The sequence below is a fragment of the Gekko japonicus genome, unplaced genomic scaffold (genome assembly GCF_001447785.1).
Source record: "Gekko japonicus isolate JY-2015 unplaced genomic scaffold, Gekko_japonicus_V1.1 scaffold2560, whole genome shotgun sequence".
Classification (NCBI taxonomy): domain Eukaryota; kingdom Metazoa; phylum Chordata; class Lepidosauria; order Squamata; family Gekkonidae; genus Gekko; species Gekko japonicus.
In genome coordinates, this window is record NW_015177093.1 from 150,343 (window position 1) to 170,912 (window position 20,570).

Sequence of the window (20,570 nt, forward strand, 5' to 3'; positions counted from 1 at the left end):
GTGATTACGGTAAATAGGAAATTGTAGTTCAATATCAATGTGTTTTTCTAACTTCTGCTGTATAAAATGTCTTAATCATAACAGTATTGTTTTTTTAAAAAAACTTGGTAAAAATAAATTTTAATTACAGGCTACACCAGGTGTTTTCTGTTGTAACTAAAGAGAAGGCAGAAAACTCACTTTATGTTAAGGGCACACGATCTAGGACTTTAATCGAAAGAATAATATCAAGATTGGATTGCAAAATTCAACCCACCCACCCCCAAAATCTAATTTTAGTCACTTTCTCCCTGGTGAAACATGACATAGGCTAAGAAACCTCACATCTTTAGCAACAACCTTTGCCTCCCCACATGGGACCCTTTCTGGGTCAACACAGGGGACCCCACCTGTTTTCACCAGTGGAAATGTTGGCTGGATCCAACCTATTGTTAAAGCTTTTTGGTTTTCTTTCTGCTTTTATGAGTTCCTATGGTTTATCTTTCAATTACTATTCAAAATGCTAAAAATGTTAATAGGGTGACAAATTGAGTGCAGCTTAATCCCATCTCTTCAGCTGTTGAACATGAAACAATATAGGAAAACCATGTTGTCATGAAAGTTTTTATTTTGCTTGCAAAAAGTATGCAATTTTTTTTATAAAACGTGTATCTGGTTTTCAATATTATTCTGACACAGAATGCTTTTTCAATATGATAAAAGTGTTGTACGGGGCTCAAATACCTGCTAAACGTAATTCAGGTTTTTGAGAACAATACACAGATCTAATTAAAATGTAACAAAGTACTGGGTGTTGACTGAAGCCTATGAAGTAGTTCACTTGTACAGCTTTTCTTTTATACAAACAGAAATAGGGGGGGGGGGGGGGTCCTTGGTACAACTGGAGGTCTATCAGGAAGCAGAATTCCCCTGAATTTGTTCCTGCAATGAAAAGATTTCAAGTTTAAGAAGCCTGTGTGCGCATTTGCACTCCCTAACCTTTTTCGGATTATGTGCAAGCCACCATTTCTATTTCTGACAGAAATCACAGCAAGTAAACCAAAACAGCCCTAATTCTGAGCCCTGACATTTTGTTGTAGAGAAAATACATGTAGAATGAGGGATAGATAGTACTGTCTATAGGCATGGCAAGGGATCTCTTACCAACACTAAATGCTTGTTTGAAGTCTGTCCTCAAATTCAACCTCTATTCCTTAGTCAGCATTAACTATACTAGCACACATCAGGACTAGGCTGTACACAGAGTTTGAAGCCAGTGTAGTTGCTACTAAAGAGGGTTACACAACACAGTTGACACTAATAAGGAGAAGGAGGGGGAAAACTCATGAACATGTCTTAATCATTCTTCAGCCAGTGCAGACTTATTAGGCTCAAGCCTTTTTCTATGAAGCTGAACATTTAAATTTACTCTCCCGAGGTCAACATGAACAATAATTTGTTATTTTTAATGTCTTGCTTGGAATTTTCACATGACCTAGACCAAATGACCAATCTTCAGAAATTTAGGGATTGATAACAGTACTCTTAGGATTAGTTGAAATGTAAAATAAAGGGACAGCTCCTTCTCACAAAGCATGGTTCTTACTGGTAGCCTCTGTACAGTCACATATGGATTCTGCACAAGTTTGTTTTGTCTTGAACCTCTAATAACTGCCTCTTAATCAAAATCCATATGTTACTGTTTACTTTGATTTTTTTTGGCAATAACGAGCTGAAAATCTTATCTATACTAAGTTTACATTCACAAAATCAGTATATAAATCTCTACCTAACTAGGAAGGATAAATAGTTTATGTAAAAGTCACTATGTCTGGTTTCAAGGAAGTGGTATTTGTCTGCATGGCTCTAATAAGCCGATGTTCAATCAACAAACTCTATGCAAGGATGATGGAAAGTCCTGTCAAGTTTCAGCTGATTTATGGCAACCCCACAGGCTTTTCAAGGCAAGAAACACTCCGAGGAGGTTTGCCATTGCCTGTCTCTGCATTGCAACCCTGGACCTCCTTGGTGGTCTACCATCATAGTACTAACCAGGGACAACCCTGCTTAGCATCTGAGATCTGATGAGATTGGATTAGCCTGGGGCATACCCAATTTAGTGCAACACAGAGTTTGAACCCATTTGAAATAAGCAGCAAACTTAGACATCTACCCTAGACAAAACAAGAATGTATCACTTCTAGAATCTTTTAACATAGCTTTTGAAAATTTCTCCATGCCTGGTTGCAAAGGGGGGAACCATTGCAACAGTTCTCTTGTCTTGAGACTGGCCAAAAACAAACAGCCTAGAAATGTTCAGGCGTTTATTACTCCCAGAGTTTCAGATAAGTAATTAACCCCTTCCAACCGCTGCAACAAGAGAGAAAGACCTGTGTTTGTGCTCCTAACAGCTATTTCACTGAGGAAGATTGAATCCGTTCAGCTGAACTTTCCCATTCTGCAGCATGTAAGAGAGAGTGGAAGCTAGACTTACAGTGAAGCTCAAATTTTCAATAACCATCTTTGTGGGTTCCTTTAATTCACATGAGTTGCTCTTACTCCTCTTCTCTGATCCTTCTATTGTCTCCAGAGCATCTTCTTGCTTCACTTCCCTATCCTCTGCAGAGTTATGCTTTGCTTCCTTTTCACTACTGTTTGTAGGTTCTTCTGTGTGGGGTGGTCTCTTTGGGTCAGCTATGTTTATTTCACCTAGGTTTTGACCTGTGCTGTTTTTCTGTACTCTGTCAGTCTGAACCATCGGTTCGCTATACAGTCCAATCTGTAAAAAGTGAAATATTATAGAACCATATAATGGAATGAACAATATCACCTAGCATCAGAAAAATACTAACAGCGCAATTCTATGCTGAGTTGCAGTCAAAACTGGAATAACATTGTATACAATTACACTGTAAATAGGGTACCTCTAAATAATCAAGACAGCTTATTTATTATTATTATTATTATTAAGCAATTTTGTTATCCCACTTTTCTACTAAAGGAGTACCCTGGGTGGCTTACAATAAGAAAGATAAAATAGAATCCTATAAAATCAATATTTATGTAGCTATAATTAAAAGTAGCAGACAGTGAAGAGCAATCAACTTCCAAAAAGCCAGCTGAAATTATAAATGCACAAATATATAAAGCAGCAGGATAATACAGAACTTGAAATATTTTTAACAACTTTGCAACATGCTAGGAAGAAAATTACAAAAAGCATGACATTAAGTTTACTTTTTTGTCAAACACTAGTTTTCTACAAGTCAGCACTTATACCTCCATTCAACTTACCCCATGGGTTTCACTGTCTTTTTTTTTTGGCTCTACTGGCAACTCATCTTCTAAAGGTAGGTTACTCTAAAATGTAAGGTAAATTTAAACAATGAAATAGTACATACATAGGGAAAGGTCCCATTTAAAACACTGGGTTTTTTGAGTTAAGCATGCACAGTATCAGGCTGCAAGTCTTTTCACCATGCAATCCTTGAGAAACTTTTTAGAAAGAAGTTGAATGCATTCTAGCCCCACAAAATGATATTTTAACTGTAAGATGTTTATTCCCCTTAAGATTACCATGTTAAAATCCTGGCCTATGTGTTGCCCCTTTTTGTAAGAGAGATACTCTTTTAATGGATTAACGATTACTTAAAAAAATTATTTCCTATGGCTTCATTAGGAACAGGGCATTAATTTAAAAATAAAAATCCAATTTGAACTACTTACTAACCCAACAGATGCATCCTCTGTTTAATATTACTGAAAACATCTTATTTCCCGACTTACCTTGGCTGCCACTTTGGGATGCTCTTCAAGTGGCATATCTAACACATCACATGCTCGCAAAGTGTCAATGCTGCTTTTCTTGCCTTCTTGAGATTTTCGGCACTCATCTCTTGTTTTCGAAGCATCTCCTCTGTCAAATGGCCCTCTATTGGTGCCTTCAATACACCCCACTGAGTTGTTAACTCTACCGTCTGCTCCATTAGGTTGGTGATATACTATAGGTTCTTGTCTTTTCGAGTTGCTTGGTGGAAGAGAGGGAGGCTCCTGTCTCTCTTGGTAGGTTAACTGCCTTAATGCAGTAACTGATCTTCCTGCCCCATAGCAGAAACTCTATAGCAGACATATCTCAGTGTAAACACCCAGTAAGCACTCAGACATCCACCTTTAGTTTTCTATTAATCCTTTTTACAGTCTTTAGATTGTTTTCTCAATAAATAGGACTCCCAACATACATTTTTTATTCCTCATTAAACAATATTTCGTACCCCACCTGAGATTTTCTAGTTTTACTGCATTTATCACCCTTCTTATCTAAATAATTAAATGGTGTTGCTGCAGTTCTCTATAGGTCAGTTTTTTAAAAAAAATTATTTACAAAATTTGTATTCTGCCTTTTTGCTCTTACAAGGGCCACCAAGGTGGATAAGAATTTAAAACATACATGATAAAATCACTGTAGAATTCAGATCAGCCTCATATCTATCTGATCAGAACTACGAGGTCATATAATTCATTATTAATCATTGCATAACCAAAGACAGAGCAAAATATCAAGGTTTGTAACATTGTTCAGAATTCCATAACACTGCACTGCATTCATTTTAAAAATATCCATTTTTGTATTTCAAAAAGCATGTTTTAGGATTTTTTCTGTGGGAAATCATTTAGATTTCCCTTGATTGAGAAGTTATTATATACATTCCTAAGCTACAAACTGAGGACTTTAATACAACATTTTAAATTCATTTTAACTTTTATCTTGGCCACTATACAACATTTCCAGGGCTGAAAGTGGACAGCCCCAGCTGCCTCTTCTGCTCTAAAAGGTGGGGAGTGGCAACTGTAATAGAACTAAAATTGCAAGTAATTATGCTGGTACATTAGAAACAACCCAAACACAACTGTATATTTTATTAAAAGCAACTTGAAGTAGTTGGAAAGCTATGAGTTCACCAAAACTCTCTTTCAAGTTGGGTGTTAATCGGAGAAAAATCAGAGGAGAGAAACAACGTGGCAGACATGGAAAAGCAAAGTCTGCAGTTTATAACAGTGTTAAAATGGAATGAAGGTTAACTTGTGCCTAGTGCAAAAAGATCTCCGGATGCAGCAATGGTGCTTGGGGGATGGAGAAATAGTTGCTTTCCCTTTTATATTTCCAAAGCTATCACTTAGTCATATCTGTATCTAGCTCCAGCTAAGATATATGATGTTCTTTCGGACCCCACCCAGACATCTCTTATCTGCTTACTCTGGGTAAAAAGGTAAGTGGCTAATTACACTCAGCTTTAGACCTGCTGATATCAAATTGTTAAATTCCACAATGGTGTACTTGTATTTACACAAAGGTGAGAGTGTGCATATACATACCAAAACTGCAACAGCTAAAATGATTAGTACTGGAAGCTGTAGTAACACTGGGATCTCCTTCATGAGTGCTCTAATAAATTCACCAATTCCTTGCCCTATGTGCTTCAATGGCTCTGTTACAAAATTGGTAAACGTAACAGCCAAAGCCTAAAATAATAGGAACAAAACAAGAATTATTTTGATAGCTTTACTAGAAAACAAAAATGTGAATGGCTTGGTCAGAAATGGGGAATACCTTTGTTGGAGGAACCAGCCAAATAGGATTTACTAATATGGTTTCATAGTACTTTTGGCAGGGGTCATCCTGGAATGTCCATGAGCTTCTAAACCATTCTATAGTTAAAAAGCAAGAAATCATACAGCTAAACACAAAGATAGCAACTATTTCAATTATAGGGATAAATTAATTATTTTTAAACCACTCCATATTTTAGAGACTTGATTTTGGAGCAGCAAGTGATAATAATTAGGTCATATTCAAATATAGAATTAGATGTATATATATATACTTGTCACAGAAAGTGAAACAATATCTGATATGAAAGGAATTTCTAATCATTGTGGTGAATTATAATGAGATAAACTCCCAAGCTATTCTAAAGCATATTTGCTAGTCAGCATTCTGAGAGTCAAAAATATGGAAACCAGATTGCTGACCAACAGCTGAAAATACTGGTACAGAAAGCATGATTTGCTACAAAGAAGTAACCCCTTCTCCTGCTTGGGATACCAGATATATTTGTCATGGTGTGGGTAAGGACCTTGTAGGAGTACAGTGGTAGAAGGATATGCTGATCAGCTGGAAATTTTGCTCCCCCACCCCACTCCGCAGCGACTTTGCAGCTGTTCAGCAGCAACTCAAGTCTGCCACAAATGGCCTTGAGGGTAAGGAGGAGAAGTCTTATATGACATTAGCTGGTGACAGCCAAGTTATGAGCATTTCATGAGTTTCCTCAACTGATCTCAAGCAAAATTCAAGCTGATGAGAACTATCCAGTTTTGAGAAGCAGCATTCTTATACAGCTGCGGCTGCTGTGTCTAAAACACAACCTAAACATTAAGTAGCAGACTTAAGTCTGAAAATCCAGGTCTCCACTGGACTTTTAACATGGAAGTAAAATCTGAAGTAGAACTTTTTCCTTCCTCCTGCCATTGCTCTCCTATATGCTTTTCCACAGGCAGGTTTCCCAGACATACATAGCTAGAAAAGGGCAGCTGGGGAAGAAAGAGGAGAAAGAGTGACCAGAGGACTGGGTCAGTACTACTCTCACATTTCAGATGTTTAGCCAGAGATGCTGCTTTCCATACTGGGGTCTCTTGTGCCAAACGTATTGTTTAGCCCTGACAAAATGTGCTGCATCCATAGAATGGTTTTTGGAATTATTTCAAGATGCACACCCAAGTAACCATATATAAAATGTAAACCATTCAACGACAACCGTGAATCTACTGACAGGAATGAGAGATTACCTTCAAACAAATTGCATGTATGATATATCCCAATAAACTATTCTGATGTGCTAGAATACATAGGATATTAAATATTCAGTTAATATTGGTATAAGGTATTCTAAAATAACTGGTCCAACTGACACTACCAGGAATGTACAATATCCAATTTTTTAAAGTACCACTTTTAACATAAAACATCTGACATGGAAACTTATGGTAGCAAACCAGAAATCAGAGAGCTTACCGAAAAGGCCATCACTCCAGTGTATTTTGTCAGCACACACATCATCAAAATTCCCCATTTTTGCCACTTCAGCCTGATGCTGTGCAAAGGCTACCTACAAACAAACACCAATGGAATTTTTAATTTTTAAAATCTAAATAATTTCATTTTGCTATCTTATTTCTAAAAAATTGTTTAAGATGGAAAAAATTCAGTTTTCATTGCATCTGATTTGAACAATGTAATGAAGTGGTCAAGAATACTGACCACTGTCTTCATATGCAGCAGGGATGTACAACCTCTACCAATTAAAATGTACAATTTTTAAGGCGGATTGCACTTGTGTTGCGTGGCATTCCAAGCTGGGCTCTCTCCATCCCTGTGACTGAACCTTGAGTTACTTAAAACAGGTAGAGCAAAGAGTACAAGACTGGAGAGGGTGTCTCAGCAACGGTGACTCTGCAGTGACTGCTTTTCATCAGTATGCAAGCTGGCCTACTGAACTAGTACAGCACACATTTGTGGAAAAAACTGCATACTGGATGGAAAACATTTAAACCTACTATGCCATGATGAAATTAAGCAAAATTAAAGAACCATACTAAGTTTTAAAAAGTCAGTACAGAAAAGCAAGTATGCTTGTGCACAAACAATGTTTATATCTGGGTTATGGGCCAAAATGTACATGGCAGCAAGAAGTAAAGTTTCTATTTCAACAGCAGTGAGTGCGGAACTCTTGAGGCTAATGGGGAGAGTGTAAGTAGCAATTTCAACTTGTACATAGATTATTTCCAGAGCAAATAAATACCCACCTTGTTCTCCCTTCTTAATATTACATACCTTATATAAGTACATCCAGTTCCATCCAAAACTGATGAGAAAACTAATAAATAAAACACGTTTGAGTTGTGTTAGCCAACCTATGCGTGTCCAGAGTTCTGTAGCAACGATCATTGTAATGCACACTAAACACAGAAGTACCTTGGGAAAACAGATTAAAAATGGTATGAGAGTTGCAAAGTCTTGAAAAACTTCAATAGTCAATCTCATGAAAAGAATACCTCACCTCTTCTGAAAGTTTTGAAAAAATTTAAAACCAGTAAAATACATTGTTCATTTTTAAAATTCAGCTTCTGCTTGAAGTCGTATGCATGCCATCTAGGTCAGCACAGTGCAGTGGTTAGTATTCTGGACTAGGACCCAGGAGACCCAAGTCTGAATCCCCACTCTTCCACGGAAGCTTGGTGAGTGACCTTGAGCCAATCATTGCCTCTCATCCTAAGCAAACTCGCAAGGTTGTTGTGAATATAAAATACAGGAGGGGAGAATGATGTAGTAAGCCACTTCAGGGATAAGAGCAGGGAATAAATATCTAAAACAGATCTCTAGAATTAGAATTAACATGGTGAAGTTAATATAAAAATTGTCAGGTAGGTGACCACTGCCCATGTATTCTAACAGCAATAATTCCTCCTTTAAGTTAGAATAGCCTGACAGCAGACTATTGTCAGTGAGTTTAAACAGGCACAACTTATTGCAAGCCTGCGCAATTTCTGACCTGCCAAGCTAATTCAGTCTATCAGTTATGCACTGAATAGTCTACCATGTCCTTGACAATTTCTAAGTTTGCATTCTTAACAAATTTTATAGTGTAATCCTACTCAAGAGTCACTCCAGTCTAAGCCCACAGAAAAAATGGGGCTGGACTCTGGAGCAGCTTTATGCATAATTGTTAGTGAGCCTGTAGCAAGATACTACTTATAGCTGCTAGACTATCCCTGGTAAAAACTGTACCTACTTCACTTACTGTCTCCTGAAGGAAGAGCTGATTTTGCTCAGCCACAGCATGGTTTGCACTTTTACTCCTGATATGACATTTCTACTAGTAGAATACCTTATTACATACTATTATAGAAAAATTCACTCACCATGAAGATATTGTAGGGATCAACTCCAAACGCATCCTCAAACTTCCATTTCCAAGCCTCATAATCATGATGCTTAAAATTAATCAGAATATCACTAAGTGCATCATCCAAAGCAGCTGATTTCCAGCCCTCTTCATTAAGAAATCTGCTGATTTCATTCAGTGTCTGTTTAGTAAGGATGACCTCAGCATCGTAATGCATCTCTCCAATTCTATCATCAGGCTGAAGTCGGGGAACAAAAAAATTAACTTTTTAGTGAACAGTTTTGCAAAGGCAAATAATAAATTAAAAGAATTCTGACAGTTAATCAGTGCTGGCAAGTTGCTGTGTTCATGCAAAATGCTGATTGATTGCTATGGTAGCACTTGTAACAGACAAAGAATCCCAGAGCAAGGTCTGTCTGCACTGTTGAGGATATAATTAGATTTGTTGTTTCTTCAGTTCAACACCAAGTAAACAACAAACTGACCTATTTATTGTATTATTTAAAATACTGATGTACCACTTCTCTATAAATATACACTCAAGATCATTCACAGTACAATAAGATAACTCGTACAACAGAATCACCTAATAATCAGACAACCAAAGTTAACTGTAAAATCCTGTAACAATATAAAGTCAAATAAATAATCTAAAATAGCAGAAGCACCAAAAGAAGGATCACCATAATAAAAAGAAGCAGGTGAACAGATAATATAAAGCAGAAGCACACCAATGAAAAAGAATCAGAAAACCAGGAACTTCAGAATCATAGGTGGAACAGTGGATGTCTGTACGGCATCAGCACTATAGCACACAGTAGGCATGGTGCTTCTACCAAGAAGCCTCATTATGCCTCATCTTAACAACTGATGCACTGCTTGCACAGGACGTTTTAGGAATGAACTTTAATCATTAAATAATATAGAATGCAATAAAAACTGCTCAGTATTTTTAGGTGATATTCTGATTGAACTGTTTTTCATATTTTCATTGACTTGTTTTCATATTTTGTAATCAAACTTAAAGTCTCAGTGAGAAAGACACGAAGATAATAACAACAACAACAATAATAATACTCACTAGACCAAGTCTTCCTGCTTCAATTAAAATCTTATTCAAGTATCTCTTAAAAACATGAATGCTATTGCTTTCATACAACTTGGCTTTCTCTTTCTTTTCATATTCTTCAAGCTGCAAAAAATAAGGTGCTTCACTAATATATCTTCCCCAAACAGCTATTTCATTCATGCCATACACAAAATGCATACTACAGCCAACCATGAAGAGAGATTTCTGTGGCCCAGCAACAATTTTTTGCAGCTTTTGTAGTTATCGGACTGAAACACATAAAGCTACTGTTTGCCTTCTATCAGTTCTGAGTCAACTGTATAAGCACTCTGGACTTAAAACCATTTGGTAATGCAGTCAAAAAACACAAAAATAGCTTTGTTTGTTTTCAAACGATCCAAAGAATCTTGATGAAAATACAAGTCAATATAATATCCTGTGTTTAATCTACTCAGATTATAAAAATATACTAGTAAAATAAACTAGGATGAATGACGTATACTGAGATTTTATGTAGGTAATTAAGCATAAAATAGTGGGGGTTTTCTGCTTCTGAATGACCTATGGGCCATAATAATGAGTGAGTGACAAAATCTTGATTTGTTTTCAAATGATTCAGGTCCCAGGTGAGTTTATAAATCAGACTAGTATAACATGTAACACATTAAACCAAATGAAGCCTACCAATCACAAATGGTAGTTTATCTGAGATAAATTTCTCAGTTATCCTATTTATCCTGGACTACAAAAACAGGATGCTGTCAAGTGGGCAAGCCACAATACACAGCTGGTTGGATGAATTTACCTTGATGGTTCACAGATTGTACAAGTCTGTTATAACCAAGCACAGAATACACCATGCATGGACATGTATTGAACATGAACGTCACCCATCATATGTATACTGGCATGTGATATGCCAGCTGGGAACAAAAGGGGGGGGGACGACTTAACCCTGAAACCTGGGAACCAGAACCTAAAAAGGTAGGTCAAACAGAATAGAGGGCCAACAATAAAAACGTAATGTTTATAATATTAAAAAATACATGTATTTATTAGCAAAGAATTAAAAAACATATAAGGGCCCAATCACACCTCATGTAAAAATGCCAAAATTTTACACACAAGGGCCAATGGATGTGACCTGACGTGTTTCGGCCCGTATAGGCCTTCTTCAGAGGTCAAACACAATGAGGACCAATTGGCTTCTATCATAATACAATACAATCAGACAATTATGCAACATCGATACAAGCTGGACCAGAAAATCTTTTGTTCCAAAGTGAAACCACAGAATAAAAGTATAAACGAGGCCTCTAAAGATGCAATCACATGCCAAATGATATTTCACTGATACTAATTTCTGGTCCAGAAAGTGCCTTCCAATGATTGTTTAGCCAAAGCGTCCTCAGTAAAATTGTACCTTCAGCAAAGATATGGCAGCTACATCCTAGATCTCTGAGGAATTAAAAAACAAAACTGAACAACATCATAACAATATACCCAAATTACCATATAAAATAAAGAAGACACATCAAGTTTTGGCCCACAGGCATGTACTAAGGAAGCAATCCTATTCGTGTTGATATCAATTAGGAATGGGCATTTTTTCCGGTTCGGTTCATGTTGTGCCTCATTCATGAACCCCAGACCGTCACAAACTTTTAGCCGCCTTACAAACCAGTTAGGTTTGTGAGGTGGTAGAGTGCCCCCACTGGGTGTGCTAGAGACACCAAACTTGCAGGGGATCTCCAGCTGACTGCCCTCCAAGTTTGGTGAGGATTCCATTTACAAGGTCCAAGTTACGCCCCCCCCCCCGGAAGGGGCCCCAGGAAAGTGCTTTCTGGGGAAATGACAGGCGAACCAGCACAAACCTCCACAAACAACTTGAAATTTCATGCCGGATGATCTGCCATGAACTTGACTTTGCAAAACACTAATGGCCCAAAATTCGCCACAAACTTTAGTTCATGAGCCAGTTTGTGCCCATCCCTAATGTCAATAGTGAAATTCTCACAGACGTGTAATTCACACTATATTATTATGAATACTAATCCCCACCACCACACACATCTCCACAAATGGAGGAGGTTTAAACAGCAAAACGCTTTTCCCAAGATGATATTCTAGTAAGATTTTGATTTCTTCATAATATATGTAAACTGTATATTTTGATAATATCTTACACATATTATAAAGCACTATACACATGAACAAACCTTCTGAATGGTTGAATCTAGTTTTCTTTGGCACTTGGAAACATCCAAAATATTTCCTCCTGCCACTGTCTCTCTTGGTATTTTCTTATTTTCAGAAGCATCTTGGTTCACCTGCAACAATGGTTAATTATATGTTGTTATTGCCAGTGTATCAATGGACAGATTATGTGAATCTTTAGATTAACTGGCTAGCATATATATGAGGAAATAAACATAAGTGAACAGTAAGAAGGGAAATCAAAGTTTGCCACGTGTTGCAGTTGCACACAGGAATAGTACAGCCAAGCTAGAGAGGTTATCTAGTTGATGTTGTTGTGGTATTTCTCTTACCTCATAAAATAATAGAGAGAAAAATATCTCTCTAGATGTGACATAACAACATAACCACACTAGGTAACTTACTTTAGCTTGGCTGTGAACATAAAGTTTGGCCTGAGCCAAATTTGCTTTTTATTAACATTAAATTAGACTCTGTGAAAGAGCCGCATGTGGCTCCCGAACTGCAGTTTGGCCACCCCTGGCCTGGGCCAGAGCTTTACAGCATCCCCCCCTCCCCCAGATTCCAGTGTCTCTAAATTAATGTGTAGAGTATGGGAAACAAGCAGGAGGAATTAATACAGGAAATCCTAATACAGAAACGGAATTGTGAACTAACAGGCATTACTGAAATTCGGTGGGATTGAGGGGTACAACTTGTTTAAAAGGGATAGACAAATAAGGAAGGGGGGAGGAGTAGCATTATATGTAAAGGAGGTATATAATTGTGAGGAAATGCACAAATCCAAGCGTGGAAGTTCAGCTAAGAGTCTCTGGGTGAAATAAAAGGAGTAAGAAATAATAGTGATATTATGCTGGGGGTCTGCTATAGACCAACAAGCCAGGCAGAGGACTTGGATGAGACACTCCTAGAACAAATTACAAAGTTCTCAAAGAGACGGACATGGTGGTCATGGAGAATTTCAGTTACCCGGATATCTGTTGAAAGACCAACTCTGCTACAAATGCAACGTTGAATAAATTCCTGACTTGTCTTGCTGACAACTTTATTTTCCAGAAAGTGGAGAGGAAAACAAGGGGATCTGCTACCTTGGACTTGATTCTCACCACAGGGAAGAACTGGTTGACAAAGTGAAACTAGTGGGCACCCTGGGTAGTAGTGACCATGTAATTTTAGAATTTACAGTATTGGGGAAGGGAAAAGCTGTATGCAGTCAGACATACAGGTTGGGCTTCAGGAAAGCAAATCTTAACAAATTTAAAGTTATACTGGGTATAATCTCATGGTCAAAAGTACTTAAGGAAAAGGGAGTTCAAGAGGGGTGGGAGTTTCTTAAAAGCAAAATATTGAAGGCGCAATCACAAATCATTCCTATGAGAAGGAAAAATGGGAGGAGCCTAAAGAAGCCAAGTTGGCTCCATAAACAGCTTTCTAAAGATTGGGGAAAAAAATTTAAAAACTAATTTAGGAAATGGAAGGAGGGCCTTATAACCAAGGGCCTTATAAACAAATAACCAGTGCTTGTAGGGAGAGTGTTAGAAAAGCTAAATCTCAGTATGCGCTTAGGCTAGCAAGAGATGCTAAAAACAACAAAACAAGGTTCTCCAAATATTAAGAACTTCCTCACAGTTGGAGTGGTTCCTCAGTGGAACAGGCTTCCTCAGGAGGTGGTAGGCGCTCCCTCATTGGAGGTTTTTAAGCAGAGGCTAGATAGCCATTTGACATCAAGTATGATTCTGTAAACTTAGGCAGATCATGAGAGGGAGGGTTGAATCACTGCTTAGTTCTTGTGGCCCTTTCTCACACACACAGGGAAAGGCTGATCAGCACGTTAGTTGGGAAGCAATTTACTCCAGGTCAATTTGGCCAAGGATCCTGGAGGGTTTTTTGCCATCTTCTGGGCATGAAGCAGGGGTCACTGGGGACGTGGGAGGGGTAGTTGTGAATATCCTGCATTGTGCAGGGGGTTGGACTAATTGACCCTGTAGGTCCCTTCCAACTCTATGATTCTATGACCCCAATGCTCACCAGGAACCCTACTGAAGCAGGAGTTACCCCAATTCACTTGTATGGGCAATTCCATTTGGGATCTCCTCAGAGAATACATATCAGTTCAAACGCTGATATGAATGGAGCCTTCGTGCAGATATCAGAGCACCCACACATACACCTGAGTCACTGAATCAGGGCTAGACATGTAAAGGTTGGCGGAGGGGGGGCAGAAAAACTATGGTTAATGCAAGCTGATTTCTGATTTCTCCAAGGACCCCCCCCAATATATCTATATAAACTAGAAGTTGTAATTTAAAAAAAAAACATTCCTATGAACTATTTTCTGTTAGAATGGGGAGTCAAATATTTTTTACGGCAAAGTTTGAAAATACTGCTTTAGCTTCCTTTTAGTCTCCCCCAAAACCATGTAAAATTTATGCAAGACAACCTACAGTATTAGGCACATACAACTCTCAAATTCTCTTGCATACTTCAACTTCCTCCATCTTCTGTAGCATATAAAAGAAATATTCTGTTTTGAAAATGAACCAAGCAACACAACATGCATGCTAACATGAAAAAAATAAAGAAGCTTTTTTCAATCCACGCGAGTCTTCAAGTACTTAAACTCCCCCCCCCAACAAATTCCCCCAGAAAAAAAAGAAAAACAGCATTTCCCCCCCATGGCTTCAAAATGGCTGGAAATGTTCACATCTCTAATCTGCATTTATTTCTTTTTAAGAAACAAGTGAAAAAGGAGACACCACTGAAAGACTGATGTAAAAATCAGGAGATTCAAAATCTAACAATTGCTACTTCTTTCCAACTGGTTTGTTTGAATTTGACAGCTTTGTTCCAATGACACTATCAGAGCTGAAATATTCCAGTAACTTGCAACAATGCTCAAACCAAAAGACTATGCATTTGGTAAGGAAAATAAATTCCCTATAAAGAAAACTGATCCACACATCTAAAACAGGTAAGGGAACAGGATCCGTAGAAGGTATTAACTAAACAAATCTAAAGTTTATTTTTTCATAGTACCCAGTTTTACAAGAGTTTCTGTATACTTACCACATCAGGCTTTCTCATTGTACCTGAAGCTGCATCATAATTCAGCATGTCTGTTGGATCAATCCATTCATCATTCTGAATTTCACCATTCGCAATAAGCAGAATGGCACAAAGTACTAAAGAAAGCAGCATCCTCTATCACCAAGCACAACAGAACAACATGTTTTCAGTAAAATGTAAGATCCTGGAGAATAAGCTATCTAGTGCTCAGAATTCTTTATGGTTATCATCCTGGTTGCCTTCAGTATTTGGATTCTGTAGCTAAATTGAAAAATACTAATCACTATTTACTTATCAAATTTGCATTCTGCTCATCATTCACAGAACAGAATGATGTACACAGCTTCTGTGAGAAATGCTCATTAAGCTGTAGATGCTAATATTCAGAGATAATGGTACATAAGGTATTTTCAGACTTCTACTCTGTAGCATGAGTTTACACCACTATTTATCTTAATAGAACTACCAGCAAAGACTATTGAGCTATGTATGAAAGTCCAAACTTCTCAGCCATAAAGCCACATAGAGATTGGCAACCATTACATCATGCATCATTGCAAAACTCTCTCAGAACATTGCAAAATTCTCTAAACAAAAACACAACTTAGCTCACTAGCTATAAGACAAAGCAGGAAATGATGAGCCCTTATTATTAAAGTCTAGTTCTCAGTGATGAAAGGTAGTGAACAAAAATAGCAGCTGACTTACCAATTGTCTCAGAGGTTCAAGGGAAAACAAGCCTTGATCTACAATGCAATGAAGACTACAATTTACTACTGTTAACAGAATTTACTGATTTTATTTTCCAATGATTGCTGAAATGGCTTGCAAAAGCCATTTAAATTGAACATTCCCAATTCAATTCAATTCAAAACCTTTATTGGCATGGATCAGAATCATACAGTCACCCTTCAGTTCATGGATTTAACACACAGCTTCCTCATTATAAGGCAGTTACAGAACTTAGCCACCGCTTCAATAACCACTGTATTTTGTGAAGCCAATAAACGGTACAACATTCTGTCATCTGATTGCTTGACATCTTTCTTAAGTATGGCTTCTAGATAGACTGCCCGAATGTCATCATACATACTACAATGGAGGAATACGTGTTTGATTGTTTCAATCTCCTCTGAATCACAATCACAAAACCTAACAGAGTAGGGGATTTTCTTAAATCTTCCTGCTAAAACTGCAGAGGGGAGCACGTTAAAGCGGGCCAGCATAAATGCTCTACGCAGCTGTGGAGAAGTCAAATCCGATAAGTATTGTGCAGGGGTGTTGATCGGAAAACGTGCCCAACTTAAAGGGGAGCATCTACCAGAAGCCAAGGCTCTACGCTCTTGCATCTCAATATCAATTAATCTCTGTTTGAGCAGGGCAAAGATGTGTACTTCAGATAAGGACATCATATCATTCAAGCATAAGCCTATTGAGATGATTTTCCTTTCTATAGCAGCAAACCACTCAGAACAATGAGACTCTTCCAACAGATATGTAATAAGGCTATGGGGACAGTTCCTAAAATGCAAACGTAGCCAAAATCTGAAAGTAATTATCCAAGCCCTTGTTTCCAAGCATATCATATTGACTTCCAAACAAATAGCGGCATAGGAAACACACAGAGGCAACCCTAATATTTTCCTCACAAAATTGGATTGGAGTTGTTCTACCATTTTGTTAAAAGCCGTGATCCAAATGGGCACCCAATTGAACATTCCCTTTAAATGGCTTTTACAAGCCACTTCAGTGACCCCGAAGTGGGGGGGGAGAGTGAAAGGGGTCACTTCTAACTCTGAAGGCATTTGAATGCCTTCTCAGTTGACTTGCTGAGTCCTGCCGCTGGGACATGACTCAGCAAGTCAACTGACAAGGGATTTAAATGTCTTCCCCATTCACTTGCTGAGTTGTGCCTTCTTTTAAGTTGTGCCACTGCCACAGTGTGGCTTGCAAAAAAGGAATCCTTTTAAATGGTTTTTGCAAGCCAACAGGAACCCACTTGGAATGTTCGTAGGGCTCGTGACGGCAGGATAGCACCAACCGAGGTTCACAAACCATTAACTGGGCCAAGTTCTTGATGAATTTAGGTTTGTACTTAGGTTCACACCCATCCCTAGTCAGGAATGAGCTTAAGATCAATAAATTACTTCAGATCTTGCTTGTAAAGTTCTAGCTGCTAAAGTTCATCCCACATTTATCCCGGGTACTCCTTTAAACTTCTATGGAGTTAAGATTTGGATCCCATGAACATTTCTGCAGACAGAAAGATTTCCATCACTGGAGTGCAACTTCCTTGCCTCTTCCCTCCCAATGCAGCCCAAAATGCTGCTTTTGAGGGGCAGGAGACCCCCCCAGGTACAACATGATGGGTGAGCCAAAAGTCTATAGCAAGAGAACAGAATAAGAAAAAAATCACCTTCCACCTTCAATCAGCAGAAATCCTTCATAGGATTGAACTCCACATTTACACAGTAGCATATGTCAAAATGTCTACATACACTAAAATACAAAGGTATTAGCAACTTTGATTGTCAATGGCTGAGTCACTAGGGGTGAATGAACAACTTTAGCCTCATCCCAATTATATCCCTTTAGCCAGTGATATCCAGTGGTTCAGGAATCACATGGGGCTTTTTGATACACCACCTTTGGCTCTTCTGAGTGCCATTCGGCAATGTGGCACTAGCTTCATGATTCAGCAAAGTGGGCAAGACCATTTCTCAGAGGTTTTGTGGCTGACAGATGGGTCCCACCTTGATACAACTGCCCCTGGATGGACTGGAGGTTGGGTAAACTGTGAGCCTCCCTGAGCCTGCGGGCCTTGTGCCAGGGATGGAAGAAAGCAGCTTGATCATTCCAGCAACCCCCCATCCTTCTCTGAAGTCTCTGCACTCTCATGCCAGCACCTGGGTGGCTTTTAACATAGGGAAGCTTTTTTTTTTTTACAGCCAGCCTAATAAATAAAAAGCTTGCCTGTTTCATGTCCTAAGTCTGACTTGCAAGCCCTTCCCCGCACTTCAGATACAGGAGGACTAAGACTCAACAAAGACTGACATAACATTGCACCCAATCTCTAAGAAAAGGACTCTGTTAGTTAAATCCATGTTTGAGGGGAGAAGAATGGAACACAACAACAGAGTCTCAGTTTACTTGATATGTAATGTAATTTGGAATGGTGGATGCAAGTGTATTTTGCTGGTCTGGGGACAAGGAAAAGAACACAGCCAATAGCCCCACTTCTAAGATAAAAGATGCTGCAATGTTGCCTCCTTGCTTGCAAGGAGACGGCTATAACCTAATGACAGACTCTCACGATTAAGGATACATCAATCTCCAATTCTGACATATTTATTACCTTGGCTCTGCCCCCCCCACTGAACCCAGACAATAGCCATAAATTACTTATTATACTTTTAATCCGTTACAAACATCTTCATTTCTCTGCATGTTTATTCACTGCCCACCCTCCATATGTATGGCTGCTATTCCTGTTTCCATTTCAAGGTATCTGAAGAAGTGTGCGGTGCACATGAAAACTCAGCTTGAATAAAACTTTGCTGGTCTTGAAGGTGCCACTGGACCCAAACTCTGTTATAGGAATAAAAGGCAGCCATACAGCCCTCACTGCCGAGGATCCCTCGGGGATGTTCAATGTGTGCAAAACATGCAGAAATACACCACTCTCCCCCCGCCCTTTTCCGATGCCCATACAGAATACACGCCTGCTAATCCAAACAGACTCTGCTTTGACGCTTAGGGGTTCTACACCCCGTTTAAAGCGTCCAAAACACGCCGCCTGGCTCGACTACCCGCCTCGCCGTTATGGTAAGAGGCAGAAATACAACAGGTGAGGCTCCCCCTCGAATCGAAGAGGAAAGCTTCAGCTGCTGAATTCAGGTCCGGATATGGGGGGGGGGGAGAGGCGTGGCTAAGTGCCCCCGGCGGCACACCAGGGGTCCTTCCCTCGGCCCCGGCAGGTAGGGCCCGGAGAGGAATCGCGCGATCACACCAACGACGTTTGGAGGCAGCCCGTGGCAAACGAGGTACTAGTTTTTTAACCGCATTGTCAGCGGTAAACCACAGGTGCGCTCCACTTCCCAGACGTTGGGGTGTGGTCGCGCTCGGATAATCCCCACCAGCTGTGACAGGACTATAGTTATTTTTACGGCGGGCGGGCCGGGTCGGGTACATCCTTGAGGCGAAAGTCCTGCCCTCGTGATGAGCCAAGTAAGGAGATGCGGAGGGCGCCGAGAAAGCGGCCTCCCTGGTAACACGCCACAGATAAAGGCCAGCGGTTGAAGCCCAGCCCACCCCTCCCCCAGCACCACACAGAGTCATCCCGCTTTGTCCTTTCGCTCCACGGCCCGGCGCGCGCGCCTCACCCTCCTCTCTTCCAACAGCCGCTATTCGGGCAGCTACGGAAGGCGGAACGAACCCAAAACGACACCCTTCCGCCGCACTCCTCCTCCAAGTCCATGACCCCGCCCGCCCGCCTGCCTGCCTGCCTCAGTTTGCTTGGCCGCCATTTGGGGTTGGACGGCGCTTCTGTTCCTTCTTCGGAAATACCCAATCAGAAGCCAGTCTGCCGTTCAGGCTTCGCTCGGGTTTCTCCAATCCGGGAAGGAGCGAGAGAAGGCGGCGACGGCAACCAAACAACATCACACGCGAGAGGTCTTTCCGGCTCCCCCCAGCTCTCGCGTGTGATTCCACCTCTCGAAAGAGGTCATTACGGCTCTCCCAGCTCTCGTTAGGGGCTCTTGAAAAAGTTATGGCCGCTGCCCCTGCTGCCACAGCTGCAACGCCTTAGGAGGGGGGTGGGGGCGGTGTGCGAAACGTTCTCCCGCCTCCCTCAGCCCCAGGGTGGTGGCCTTGGACTCCTAGGGGCAAATTCCACCTCTCGGTGGCCATAACTTTTTAAAGAGCCCCTAACGAGAGCTGGAGAGCCGGAATGACCTTGCATGTGATGCATGTTACTATCCTCCACCCTGGGGCTGGCTGGAAGGCATGGCTAGAGTAGCAAATCATGCAGAGATATAGCAGAGAATCTCCTTGAATGTTTTTAGACTCACAGGAGTATTTAGTGAATCCATTTCTTTCGGCACACTTTCATGGCATGATACCAGGCCCCAGAATATGGTTTGAAAATTACAGCTCAATGCACTGTCTCTCTTCATAGAGTAGCCCTTTCTGACCACATTAATCACATGTGGGATTCTCTGAATATGTAATTGGTGCTTTAGTGTGTTGCATTCTATAAAGGTTTTATTTTTAAATACCAC

At 39.9% G+C, this 20,570-nt stretch overlaps 1 protein-coding gene across 2 annotated transcripts; it reads right to left on the minus strand.

Moving 5' to 3' along the window:
* Positions 1-25: 25 nt before the first annotated feature.
* Positions 26-19,751, minus strand: CLCC1 (chloride channel CLIC like 1). 2 transcript variants are annotated; one of them, XM_015428279.1, is made up of 14 exons: positions 19,674-19,751; positions 16,000-16,037; positions 15,292-15,407; positions 12,228-12,338; positions 10,021-10,131; positions 8,956-9,177; positions 7,868-8,008; positions 7,049-7,142; positions 5,588-5,685; positions 5,353-5,499; positions 3,766-4,095; positions 3,274-3,339; positions 2,474-2,758; positions 26-921 (listed from the first exon to the last, which is right to left on the minus strand). In XM_015428279.1, exons 3-14 carry the CDS (start codon positions 15,337-15,339, stop codon positions 892-894), a joined length of 1,683 nt encoding a protein of 560 aa, XP_015283765.1. In that variant the 5' UTR covers positions 15,340-15,407; positions 16,000-16,037; positions 19,674-19,751; the 3' UTR covers positions 26-891. The 2 variants fall into 2 exon arrangements, with proteins under 2 accessions (XP_015283765.1, XP_015283764.1); XM_015428278.1 differs by having other exon boundaries at positions 15,292-15,426; positions 19,674-19,745.
* Positions 19,752-20,570: the final 819 nt, after the last annotated feature.